The sequence below is a fragment of the Notolepis coatsorum genome (assembly GCF_963971535.1).
Source record: "Notolepis coatsorum genome assembly, chromosome: 1".
Taxonomy (NCBI): Eukaryota; Metazoa; Chordata; class Actinopteri; order Aulopiformes; family Paralepididae; genus Notolepis; species Notolepis coatsorum.
The window spans coordinates 305,453,539-305,466,038 of record NC_140165.1 but is presented as its reverse complement, the minus strand read 5'-3'; the positions used below and the strand labels follow the sequence as shown (position 1 = coordinate 305,466,038).

Genomic DNA, 12,500 nt, shown 5'->3' with positions numbered 1-12,500 from the left:
GTGTAACTAGTAAGAGTAGGATATGTACAGTCAGAAATAGTAATATAGTATATAGTATAGGAATGGTAATATAGTATAGTATAGTAATATTAATATAGTAATTTAGCGTTGCATCTTAACCTTTTTTATGTAGCCAAGAGTAAAGACCCTAACCCAGTCAAAACAGCACTCAAAGTGTATATTTTCAGCACTACGTTTGGTTACCAATGATTTTAAGTGTTATTAGTGAAATATGAGTTTATAGAAATCTCAGGGCATCGAGTCGGAAAAAGGCGCTTATAGACGCAAGGATTTGGCACAACCTAACTTGAGTGTAGTCTTTTGAGAGAAGAGACCCAGGGCTTTCAATGGGCTTTCGAATTTCAAAAAACAACACTTCCCAGCACACGCCAGCCCCGTCAATCATCTGACTTCTAGAGTGCATTTTTTCTTTCTCTTATTGTTCGGGATCATATCACACAAACCTGAAAGTTATTGCCATAAAACAGAACACAGTTAAATTCTCTATACCCTTCTGTGAAAGTCTAGCAAAAAAACGGCGTTGCAATCTGCTGAAAAATGGTCGAGAAATTTACATTTATAAAAAAGTAACTACTTACAGTAGATTTCATTCACGGTTTTTGCTGCACTGTCAGGGGCGCCTGGTGATACTAAATCTGATACTCAATCACTGTGCAGATTGATTGATTGAATGAAAGTTTTATTAACAGATTGCAGAATGGGTGCAATACAGTACGGCTCAATACACACAATTGTTAAGGGGATGCAGACCAGAGAAAGACTTTCGTCTTGTTTACATCAGGGTCCCCCATTTTCAATTAATAATGAATTGTAAGTAAGGGTGCAACTTGCTCCGTGCAATCCATTCTTTGTGGATCGAGCCCTTGGAATACATTCCCTGAGATCCATAGATGTCCCTAGATATCAAGAACATGCAAATGGACCTTGTAGGAGTGGAGCAATCTTCCATTTACTTTATTTTCAGGCGGATTTAAAAAGAATATGGCTAGGGCTTAAGAGGTTAAAAGATGGCAATGCAACACACTGCGCGTTTCGTTCAGCCGCACGGGCAAACACGCATGTAGTACTATGGACCCGAAGCGACGGGCGCAAAATTACAGGTTTCTGAAGTCTGCATTTCAAGACTCCTTACGTCACAATGACATCATCGACCCTATTATCTATATGGACATTGAATTGAAAATAATATAGTGTAATGTAGAAATACTACACGTAAGGCCTTTAAGCGAGCCGACTCTGAAATGGAGCCTAAATAATCCCTACTATAAGTGTGTAGGCAATAGAGGTTTTTATCAGGAGTATAGCCGGTGGATCTTTATCAGTCTGTCAATAGCCTCGTCTGGGGGCCAGTGTGCGTGGTGTGCATCCATGTGTGCATCCGTGTGTGTGCACGCGTGTGCATATGTGCAAAGCAGTGTCTGTCTGAGGCAACATCACTGTCTGTCTCCGGTCCATTAACTAGGCTCTCTCTCTCTCTCTCGCTCTCTCTCTCTGCGAGACACGGATCAGATAGATGGCTGCGATACAGCCTCCAGTTCCTGCCTCTCAGCAGCAGCCAGCGCCGGAGAAAGGGTTAACGGCGTTGCCACCGACAGTCAGCTGAGCACTTTGCATTGATGGTACCGGCGGTATATAGGGTTTAGAATCAAGTCTATTTCAGTCAGGATGCAGGTGTCTGGGAGCAGGGAGGAAGTGCTTGGATCTGTAGGCATGGTGAGAGCGGGGGGTCTCTGCCTTCTCTTACTTACCACACAAACACACACATGCACACACACACACACACACGCGCATGCACACGCACACACACACTCATGCACGCACTACACACACACATACACACTCACACACACGCCATATGCTCAAAAACACTCAGGCAATTGAAATGCACACGCGGCACACATACAAACAAACGTGGTGAAATGTTTATTCTTGAACGCATTTGTACAATAAAACTAGAGCAGAATATATCTCCCGATAACCAGATAAATTAAATGTTTGCTCCCACAGCTGCTCTCAGTTCCGCACTGGCTGAGAACAAAATAGTGTGCGGCGAGATGTGTGTGTGTGTGCGTGCGTGTGTGTGTGTATGTGTCTGTGTGTGTGTGTGAGTGTGTGGAGGTGAATACAGATTATGCCCAGAGCAATAACAGACAGATACCAAAGGACTCGCCGCTTCTCACTCCAATGATGGGTTTATAATCGTTACGTGAGTCAGCCCGTACAACGCGATGGTCCCACCTGATATGTATAAGGCTGTACTCGGAAGGAAGGAAGGAAGTGACCAGGAGGCTTGTCTCTATAGGCCTGCTCATAACTCTTTTTATGGAGGGTTCGGGGGTGCAACCTTAGGGAACAACGTGGTGATACTGTGATGGTGATCAGCTACACTACTTTTTTTTTTTTGTATCTACTTTTTCTCCCCATTTTCTATTTTTCTCCCATCCCAATTTCATATTATCCAATTCTCCCCCCCCCCCTGTCTCGAACGTTGTTAGACCATGCCTCCCACTGGTCGGCTGCAGTGAGGACCAAGCCTTGCATCACGTGTCCCCTCCGGTACACGAGGAGGCAGCCTGTCGCATCTTTTCACCTGTACAGCGCGATCTCTCAGTGGCGAGGAGTAACGCGTGGGAGGCTCACGCTGCCCCCGTTGCTTCCTGATTCTGCTGTACAGGCGCACCAACCGACCTGTAGGAGTCGCTGTCCACAACGTCCGATCCCCACCCACCGGCTTTCCCACCCCCTAATACTGCCAATTGTATTAGTATGAACGACCAGCCAAGCCGGAAGCAACGCCGAGAGCTGGGCTCGATCAGGGATGCATAATGTATCGGCAACTATATCGGTATCGGCTGATACCGGTGATTTACTTTTTGGATTTATCACCATCGGTCCAAAGAGCAAAATTGGGCAGATATTGGTGAACATATATCGGCTGATGATTTTTTTACAGGAACAGAACTGGGGTTCTGTTTGGGTACTTGCAGGTGCACAATAGCATCGAAATTATTAAAGACATTATTTTCCATTTAACGGTGTTGTTGTGTTTTATCACCGTCAGTCTGTAAAAAATTGGATTACTGTGGGAACTTTTATATTATATATTCTTTATACAGACGAACAGACCACATGGTAACGATACTGGTAAATATGTGTCATGACACAAGATAGTATATATCCCTACACCACTTCTAACCGCCTCGGCCAGTCCTTCGTACCAGCGGCCATCAGGCTCCACAACAGTGGGCAGGGACCGCTGCCTCCAGCCGGAGAACTCGAGAACTACTAGGAATGTCTGATCAATGAGTGTGTCTGACCACCTAAACTGCACGGACTACAACCTATACCTTATGTATACTGCACCTGTGTATACTGTATGGTCAGGACTCCCTGGAAGAAGAGATCTTGTATCTCAATGGGGCATTCCTGGATAAATAAAGGATAAATTAAAAAAATGTAAAAAAGATTTAAATACTTTACTTTACTCTTTTTTTTTTTTTTTTTTTTTGTCTTTTTCCCCCTCCATTTTCCTCCGATTTTCTCCCATCCCAATGTTAGTCGTATGCCAATTCCCAGTCCCTTCCTGGTCGCTGCGCACTTACCCCCCACAGTCAGATCATCTGGGAGAGTGGAGGCTACCACGTGCTTCCTCCGACACAATCACCGCTTCTTTTCACCTGGCAGCGCGGATTCTCATCGAGAGGGCGTAGCGTGTGGAAGGATCACACTATCCCCCTCAAGTCCTATCCACTCTTAGCAGGCCCCCCTGACCGAACTGTAGGAGTCGCTGTTTTACAACGACCCGGACCCACCCCGCCAGCTTCTCCCACCCTCAAATACAGCCAATTGTATTAGTGCAGACGGCCAGCCAAGCTGGTGACAACCCCGGAGCTGTGAGCTGGATTCGAACAGGCGAATCCAGCTCACAGCTCCGGGGTTGGTGACGAACGCAATCTCTGCTCGGCCACCTAACCGCCTCTTTACTTACTCTTCTAAGTGTTATTGGCCATATTTATTGTAACATATAACATAACTGATCATCTGTACCTTTGATTACACGGTTTACTTGCTCATATGCTTATATTAAGAGTTAATTATATTGTTTATTTGCTTCTTTTTTATCTTTACTATAATTATATTGACTATATTTATGTCTTCTACTATTACCCTGCCCATACCTGTAGCTCCCCTCCCCCCCTCCCCCATGCTGCCATGACACCCACATTTCCGCAAGGGGATCAATAAAGGAATATCTTATCTTATCTTATCTCTATCATATCTTATCTTATCTTCCACTTCTGATGCAACGCCGACACAGAGATCCCATCCATTACTTCTGCTGTACAGTATAGACTTATACCGTTAGTATTGGATCATTGGACAAAGATGATTGAGATGTAGCCCATTATTCTCCAGTAGATTAACCGCATGCTTCTACAGTATGTAGCTATAGCTTCTAGTAGCTATAGCTTCTATATGCCATAAATGCAAAACATCAAATTATTTTGTATCTATATTGCACACAGATTTTAATTAGGTAAATTCTCAATTCTGTACCCTGTTTTTAGCCTTTATCTGCCCAATATCTGATACCAGTGTAGCCCTATTGCCGACTGCTATTACTGTAAGGTTATTAAAAGTAATTAACGTGCTGCTCACTTTATCTTACATCATGCTGTGAAGATGTAGAGTAAATAATGCATAGTGTGCCCTCTCTCTCTCTCTCTCTCTCTCTCTCCCTCTCTCTCCCTCTCTCTCTCTCTCTCTCTCTCTCTCTCTCTCTCTCTCTCTCTCTCTCTCTCTCTCTCTCTCTCTCCTCTCTCTCTCTCTCTCTCTCTCTCTCTCTCTCTCTCTCTCTCTCTCTCTCTCTCTCTCTCTCATAGGGGGGGGGGGGGGGGAGAGATGACAAAGAAATTAACAAACATAGTGGACAGACACAACATATACATATAAAGTGAGAAAGTTAGGGGTTAAAGGCCAAGTTGAAGAGGTGGGTTTTGAGCAGTTTTTTTAATTAGTCCAGAGTTGGGGCGGTGCGGAGTTCTGCAGGGAGGGAGTTCCAGAGGGTGGGAGCTGCCACACTGAAAGCTCTGTCCCCGAACGTCCGTAGTCTGGTTCGGGGGATGGAGAGCTGACCAGTGTCCGTGGATCGCAGGGATCGTGAGTCAGTGTAGGGGTGGAGGAGGTCAGTGAGGTACTGAGGTGCCAGGGCGTGAACTACATTCAGGATTTTTATGATGTATTCGTTCGTACCGAGGTCCTTTTGCAGAGTTCACCGTGACACGTTGACTGATACTGACCTGCTTGTGTTTGTCTCCCACAGGGCCTCCGCCCTCCGTATATATCGTGTCGCCACTGACCTGCTTGTGTTTGTCTCCCACAGGGCCTCCGTATATCGTGTCGCCGCCGGAAAACATCACTGTTAACATATCCCAGAATGCACTGTTCACCTGTCAAGCAGAGGCGTATCCTGGCAACCTGACCTACACCTGGTTCTGGGAGGAAGATAACGTCTACTTCAAAAGTAAAGCTATGATCGAATTCACTACTGTACTGGAACTGCCTTTTGAGTTCACTATTGTACTGGGACTGCCTTTTGAGTTCACTATTGTACTGGAACTGCCTTTTGAGTTCACTATTGTACTGGAACTGCCTTTTGAGTTCACTACTGAGTTCACTACTGTACTGGAACTGACTTGAGTTAGCTACTGAGTTCACTACTGTACTGGAACTGACTTGAGTTCACTACTGAGTTCACTACTGTACTGGAACTGACTTTGAGTTCACTACTGTACTGGAACTGACTTGAGTTCCCTACTGTACTGGAACTGACTTGAGTTCACTACTGAGTTCACTACTGTACTGAAACTGACTTGAGTTCACCACTGAGTTCACTACTGTACTGGAACTGCCTTTTGAGTTCACTACTGAGTTCACTAATGTACTGGAACTGCCTTTTGAGTTCACTACTGAGTTCACTACTGTACTGGAACTGACTTGAGTTCACTACTGAGTTCACTACTGTACTGGAACTGACTTTTGAGTCCACTACTGTATTGGAACTGACTTGAGTTCACTACTGTACTGGAACTGACTTGAGTTCACTACTGTACTGAAACTGACTTGAGTTCACTACTGTACTGGAACTGCCTTTTGAGTTCACTACTGTACTGGAACTGCCTTTTGAGTTCACTATTGTAATGGAACTGCCTTTTGAGTTCACTACTGAGTTCACTACTGTACTGGAACTGACTTGAGTTCACTACTGAGTTCACTATTGTACTGGAACTGCCTTTTGAGTTCACTATTGTAATGGAACTGCCTTTTGAGTTCACTACTGAGTTCACTATTGTACTGGAACTGCCTTTTGAGTTCACTATTGTACTGGAACTGCCTTTTGAGTTCACTACTGAGTTCACTACTGTACTGGAACTGACTTGAGTTCACTACTGTACTGAAACTGACTTGAGTTCACTACTGAGTTCACTATTGTACTGGAACTGCCTTTTGAGTTCACTACTGAGTTCACTACTGTACTGGAACTGACTTGAGTTCACTACGGAGTTCACTACTGTACTGGAACTGACTTGAGTTCACTACTGAGTTCACTACTGTACTGGAACTGACTTGAGTTCACTACTGAGTTCACTACTGTACTGGAACTGACTTGAGTTCACTACTGTACTGGAACTGCCTTTTGAGTTCACTATTGTACTGGAACTGCCTTTTGAGTTCACTATTGTACTGGAACTGCCTTTTGAGTTCACTACTGAGTTCACTACTGTACTGGAACTGACTTGAGTTCACTACTGTACTGAAACTGACTTGAGTTCACTACTGAGTTAACTACTGTACTGGAACTGCCTTGAGTTCACTACTGTACTGAAACTGACTTGAGTTCACTACTGAGTTTACTACTGTACTGGAACTGCCTTTTGAGTTCACTACTGAGTTCACTACTGTACTGGAACTGACTTGAGTTCACTACGGAGTTCACTACTGTACTGGAACTGCCTTTTGAGTTCACTACTGAGTTCACTACTGTACTGGAACTGACTTGAGTTCACTACTGTACTGGAACTGACTTGAGTTCACTATTATACTGGAACTGACTTGAGTTCACTACTGTACTGGAACTGACCTTGAGTTCACTACTAATAATAATAATAGATCAAATTTATATAGAACCCAAGGTCGCTTCACAATCAGGACAAAAAATAGGGCAAGGAAAATAGGGGGGGGGGAAGGGGGGATGAGGGAAGGTAAGGGATAATGGACCTAATCTAATCTAAACTAACTGATGGGGAAAAGCCTTGGTGAAGAGGTGTGTTTTTAGAGCGGATTTGAAGGTGTCCAGGGTTGGGGCGTTGCGTATTTCGGGGGGAGAGAGTTCCAGAGGGCAGGGGACGCCACGCTGAAGGCTCTGTCCCCAAAAGTCCGTAACCTGGTGCGATTGATAGAGAGGAGACCTAGATCAGAGGATCGTAGGTTCCGGGATGGAGTGTACTGGTGGAGGGGATCAGACAGGTACCGGGGGGCGAGGGCATGGAGGGACTTGTAGGTGAGGAGCAGGAGTTTGAAGGTGATGCGGAACTTGACTGGAAGCCAGTGGAGGTGGATGAGGGTGGGGGGTGATGTGCTGCCAGGGCTTGGTGTGAGTGAGAACTACTGTACTGGAACTGCCTTTTGAGTTTGTGCACTTAGTGACCGTCCTTCCAGAGGTCTGGCTAATGAATAGTTTAAGCACCGGGGCTAAGTTAAGTCTTTCAAGTTCCCTTCCTCCGTTCTGTCTCAGAGGCATTTATGCCATTGCTCTCTCTCCGTCCAAAGCTTTTCCGCATCGACCTTTGTATTGTGAGTGACAGTGTGCGTGTGTGTGCGTGTGTGTGTGTGTGTGTGTGTGTGTGTGTGTGTGTGTGTGTGTGTGTGTGTGTGTGTGTGTGTGTGTGTGTGTGTGTGCGTGTGTGTGTGTGTGTGTGTGTGTGTGCCGGAGTCTTCTCCTGTGGTGTATTTGAATGGCAAATGTTTTGGCATTTGGTTAGTGGGTGTGTGTTTGTGCGTGCATACATGAATGAAAGTGTGCATATGTGTGTGTGTGTGTGCATACGTGCGTGCACCTAGGATCCTTTTTACTTGAATGTGAAGCCTAGGGGGAGTGCGAGTGTGTGTGTGCGCGCGTACGTGCACGTGCATGCATGTGTGTGTCTGTGTGAGAGAGGGAGAGGGGAGAGCTTGCGTAAATGTTTGTATGCGTGCACCTCTTACTTGTGAATGTGAGGCCTAGGGGAGTGTGTGTGTGTGTGTGTGTGTGTGTGTGTGTGTGTGTGTGTGTGTGTGTGTGTGTCGGTGTGTCGGTGCCAGGGCCCTGTCCTGCTGTGGCCTCAGAGGCAGAGTAGTGGGGGGGGGGCCTGTCTTGGAACGTGCCAGCCTGCCAGACAGGTGAGTCTGCTGCTCCGACGGTGATGTGTCACATGACTCCCCGCCTGTGTCATCATCACACCTCTCATGCAGCGAGGATCTGAAAAGTGTCGCCATGGCAGCTCTGCCAGCCCCCCCCCCCCCCCCCCCCCCGGAGGGAGGAGTTCACACTGAACGAGTGACAGAGGGAACGGGAGGGGTTCATAATGAACAGGTGACAGAGGGAACGGGAGGAGGAATCATCGCATGAGACGCGAGAGCGCGCAGTGGGTTTTGCTCTGCGCTCACAACGCGAGAGGGTTAGATCTGCCTCCGCATTAGAGTGTTTCATTTCAAATGGCAGGAAGAAGGAAAACATGAGGGCTGTGTAACACTGGGGGTGATTAAGGCAATTAGCAGATCTATTTGACTGCTCCATCTTTTGGAGCCCCCTCAGCACCCGACTCCATGCCGCCCTCTCATGGCCCCTCGGTGTAATTGCAACCGGCACATCTTCTCCTTCGAGAGAGTGTGTGTGTGGCTGTTTCAAAATGACATGTCGTCGGTGTGACAAAAACCCTCTCCGCCGCATCTCTTCTTCTTTCTCTCCACAGCGACCTGAAGCTCCGCGTGCGCATCCTCATCGACGGAACGCTCATTATCTTCCGGGTCAAGCCGGAGGACGCCGGGAAGTACACCTGCAGTCCGAGCAACAGCCTGGGCATCTCTCCCTCGGCGTCGGCGCACCTGACTGTTCAGTGTGAGTGTTGTAGTTACCGTGGCAACGCGGCACGTGGGGGAGGGGCGGAGGAGCCTGCGCACAGCAGCAGCGCAGCGCGGTGTGGTGAGGGAGGGAACAGCAGCAGCAGTATGGAGGCTGCTTAGTGCCTGAGCTCACCGACGCCTGTGAATGTCGTAAATCCCCCAAGTTCCCCTGAGATTCAAGGTCAAATATGATCAACTAGGGAATTGTTTCTTTTTGACAGAAGCTTTTTTTTTTTTTGCACACATGCCCCTAGCCAAGGACAGTATTCTAGCATTTTTCACACATACTGTACCGGATGTGATAATGATGTGATTATATATTCTGATGCCGGCGTGAGAGAGATGAGAGCTCAGCAGACGGAGGGTCCCTATAGAGCCCACAGAGCGCTCCGTCTACAGAGGCTGTCTGTCCCGCTGGCTGCCTCCCCAAATGTGGCCCGACTGAATTATACTGCTAACCTTTTCCGCTCTGACTTCAACTCAGACTGACGAGGACAAAAACGCCACTTCAGGCCGTCTGATCTTCTTTAATGGTCAACCGTAGTGTGTTGGCTATGATGCTAATCTGCTCCCAAGTCTCTGGCCATTGATTTCTGTTAGGGAGAGAGGGGGGGAGGGAGAGAGGGGGGAGAGAAAAGTAGGGGGGAGAGAGAGAGGGGAGAGAGAGGGGGAGAGAGAGAGAGAGAGAGAGAGAGAGAGAGAGAGAGAGAGAGAGAGAGAGAGGGGGGGGGAGAGAAAAGGATGGGGGAGAGAGGGAGAGAGAGAGAGGGGGGGAGAGAGGGAGGGAAAGAGAGAGGGGGGAGAGAAAAGGAGGGGAGAGAGAGAGAAGGGGGAGAGAGAGAGAGAGGGGGAGAGAGAGAGGGGAGACAAAAGGAGGGGGGAGAGAGAGAGAGGGGGGAGAGAGAGAGAGAGAGGGGGGGGGGGGGGAGAGAGGGGGGGAGAGAGAGAGGGAGAGAGAGAGAGAAACATGGGGGACTGCAGCACTGCAGCCAGGCCACTGGGTTCATTATTGGCCTTAAATAGAGAAGAGAGAGAGAGACACTGCTGCCAGGAACAAATACAGATCTTTTAAATCAAATACATACACAGTATATATACAGTATATATATGATAACGAGAGAACCTGCTCAGCCCTGAACCTATGTACAAAATGTAATTTCATTTAATTTCAAACCTTTATTTAAACTCGAAAGGTTTCCCCCATTTACAGTCACGTTAATAATGAGAAATTAGCTTACCAATAACGATGTAGTATAAGGAGGTAGCTTACCAATAAACAAACAAAATCTGCTTTTATTCTCATTATTTACATCCACACGCAATGTAACTTGCGTCGTCATCCTCTATGAAACGTCTCCCAGGAGCCCATTTGTATCGAACACGGTGTCCGACAAGAGATGTTATTTATCCACACATCCACGTGACCTCTTTCGCCCCTCTCTCTGCCTCCCCAGACCCCGCCCGAGTGATCAACATGCCTGCCCTCATCTACGTCCCACGGAAACTGCCAGGGGTCATCCGCTGCCCGGTGGACGCCAACCCGCCGGTGACCTCTGTGAAGTGGGAGAAGGACGGCTACCCTCTCAGAGTGGAGAAGGTCAGAGCGCCACCTGGGGGCCCCAACTGTAGCCGCTAGTCCAGTGTGTTATATCCAGTGAAGCTCCTGCTTCCTCCAGAGAGCCTTGGGGGCCCCAGCAGTAGCTGCTAGTCCAGTGTGTTATATCCACTGAAGTGCCTGCTTCCTCCAGAGAGCCTTGGGGGCCCCAACTGTAGCCGCTAGTCCAGTGTGTTATAGACAGTGAAGAGCCTGCTTCCTCCAGAGAGCCTTGGGGGCCCCAGCTTGTAGCCGCTAGTCCAGTGTGTTATATCCAGTGAAGCTCCCCGAGGGCCCAGACTGTAGCCGCTAGTCCAGTGTGTTATATCCAGTGAAGCTCCCGAGGGCCCAGACTGTAGCCGCTAGTCCAGTGTGTTATATCCAGTCAAGCTCCTGAGGCCCAGACTGTAGCCGCTAGTCCAGTGTGTTATATCCAGTGAAGCTCCTGGGGCCCCAACTGTAGCCGCTAGTCCAGTGTGTTATATCCAGTGAGGGAGCCCTGAACGGGAGGGGCCCCAACTGTAGCCGCTAGTCCAGTGTGTTATATCCAGTGAAGAGCCTGCTTCCTCCAGAGAGCCTTGGGGGCCCCAAAACTGTAGCCGCTAGTCCAGTGTGTTATATCCAGTGAAGAGCCTGGGGGCCCAGACTGTAGCCACTAGTCCAGTGTGTTATATCAAGTGAAGAGCCTGGGGGCCCCAACTGTAGCTGCTAGTCCAGTGTGTTATATCAAGTGAAGAGCCCGGAGGGCCCAGACTGTAGCTGCTAGTCCAGTGTGTTATATCAAGTGAAGAGCCCGAGGGGCCCAGACTGTAGCTGCTAGTCCAGTGTGTTTATCCAGTGAAGCTCCTGAGGGCCCCAGACTGTAGCCGCTAGTCCAGTGTGTTATATCCAGTCAAGCGCCTGGGGGGCCCCAGACTGTAGCCGCTAGTCCAGTGTGTTATATCCAGTCAAGCGCCTGGGGGGCCCAACTGTAGCCGCTAGTCCAGTGTGTTATATCCAGTGAAGCTCCCGAGGGCCCCAACTGTAGCCGCTAGACTAGTGTGTTATATCCGGTGAAGCTCCTGTTTCCCCCACGTGGGAAGTCGCATTCACAACTCGACCGTCGTTCTGGTGGGAAATAATGGGTAACCGTAGCAGTGGACGGTGTCTGGGGAGCCTGATTGCTTTTACCAAACGGTTCGCGTTTCCGTGTTCCCTGTTTTGCGCTCTGATTGGCCACTGACGTTTCTGGTCATGTGGACATGTACGCCCAATCGTGTGACGGCAAGTACTTTGGACGGTTAAGCTTAGGCACTCTTTCGAAGTTGGTTAAGGTTAGAGTGTGGATCGTAGGCGTTAGGTAGTTTGCTGCTGGTCGAGGCGGAAATGGGCGCGTCATGCGATTGGGCGCACATGTCACATGACCAGAAACGTGCATGGCCAATCAGAGCGCAAAACGGGAGAACGCAGAAACACAAACCGTTTTGGTAAAAGCATAGACGCGTCTGGGGAAACTATTCTAAACTGTGATTTACGAACTGCTAGCTACTTCTTGACTTACTCTGCAACTTATCAATCAAACTAAAACTAAAAAAAATTCAACTACATACAGTGCAAACTACATTGTGGAAAATTATTACAATCCGAGTCTGGGATCTCGTATAGTTACACGGAGCAACGACTGAGGTGATACAGAGGAAAAGCGTGGGTGCGTTTGATTTAGGGACCAGGGCAGGCCAAAACC

The 12,500-nt window shown here is 48.0% G+C and overlaps 1 protein-coding gene across 1 annotated transcript in view; it reads left to right on the top strand.

Annotated features, from left to right (window-relative positions):
• Positions 1-12,500, top strand: part of igsf9ba (immunoglobulin superfamily, member 9Ba) — a gene marked incomplete at both ends in the record, with an annotated part of 134,018 nt that overhangs the window by 87,678 nt on the left and 33,840 nt on the right. Inside the window, 4 exon segments of the mRNA XM_084310994.1 lie at positions 5,405-5,538; positions 5,544-5,545; positions 9,033-9,178; positions 10,638-10,780. Coding sequence (XP_084167120.1) covers positions 5,405-5,538; positions 5,544-5,545; positions 9,033-9,178; positions 10,638-10,780 — 425 coding nt within the window.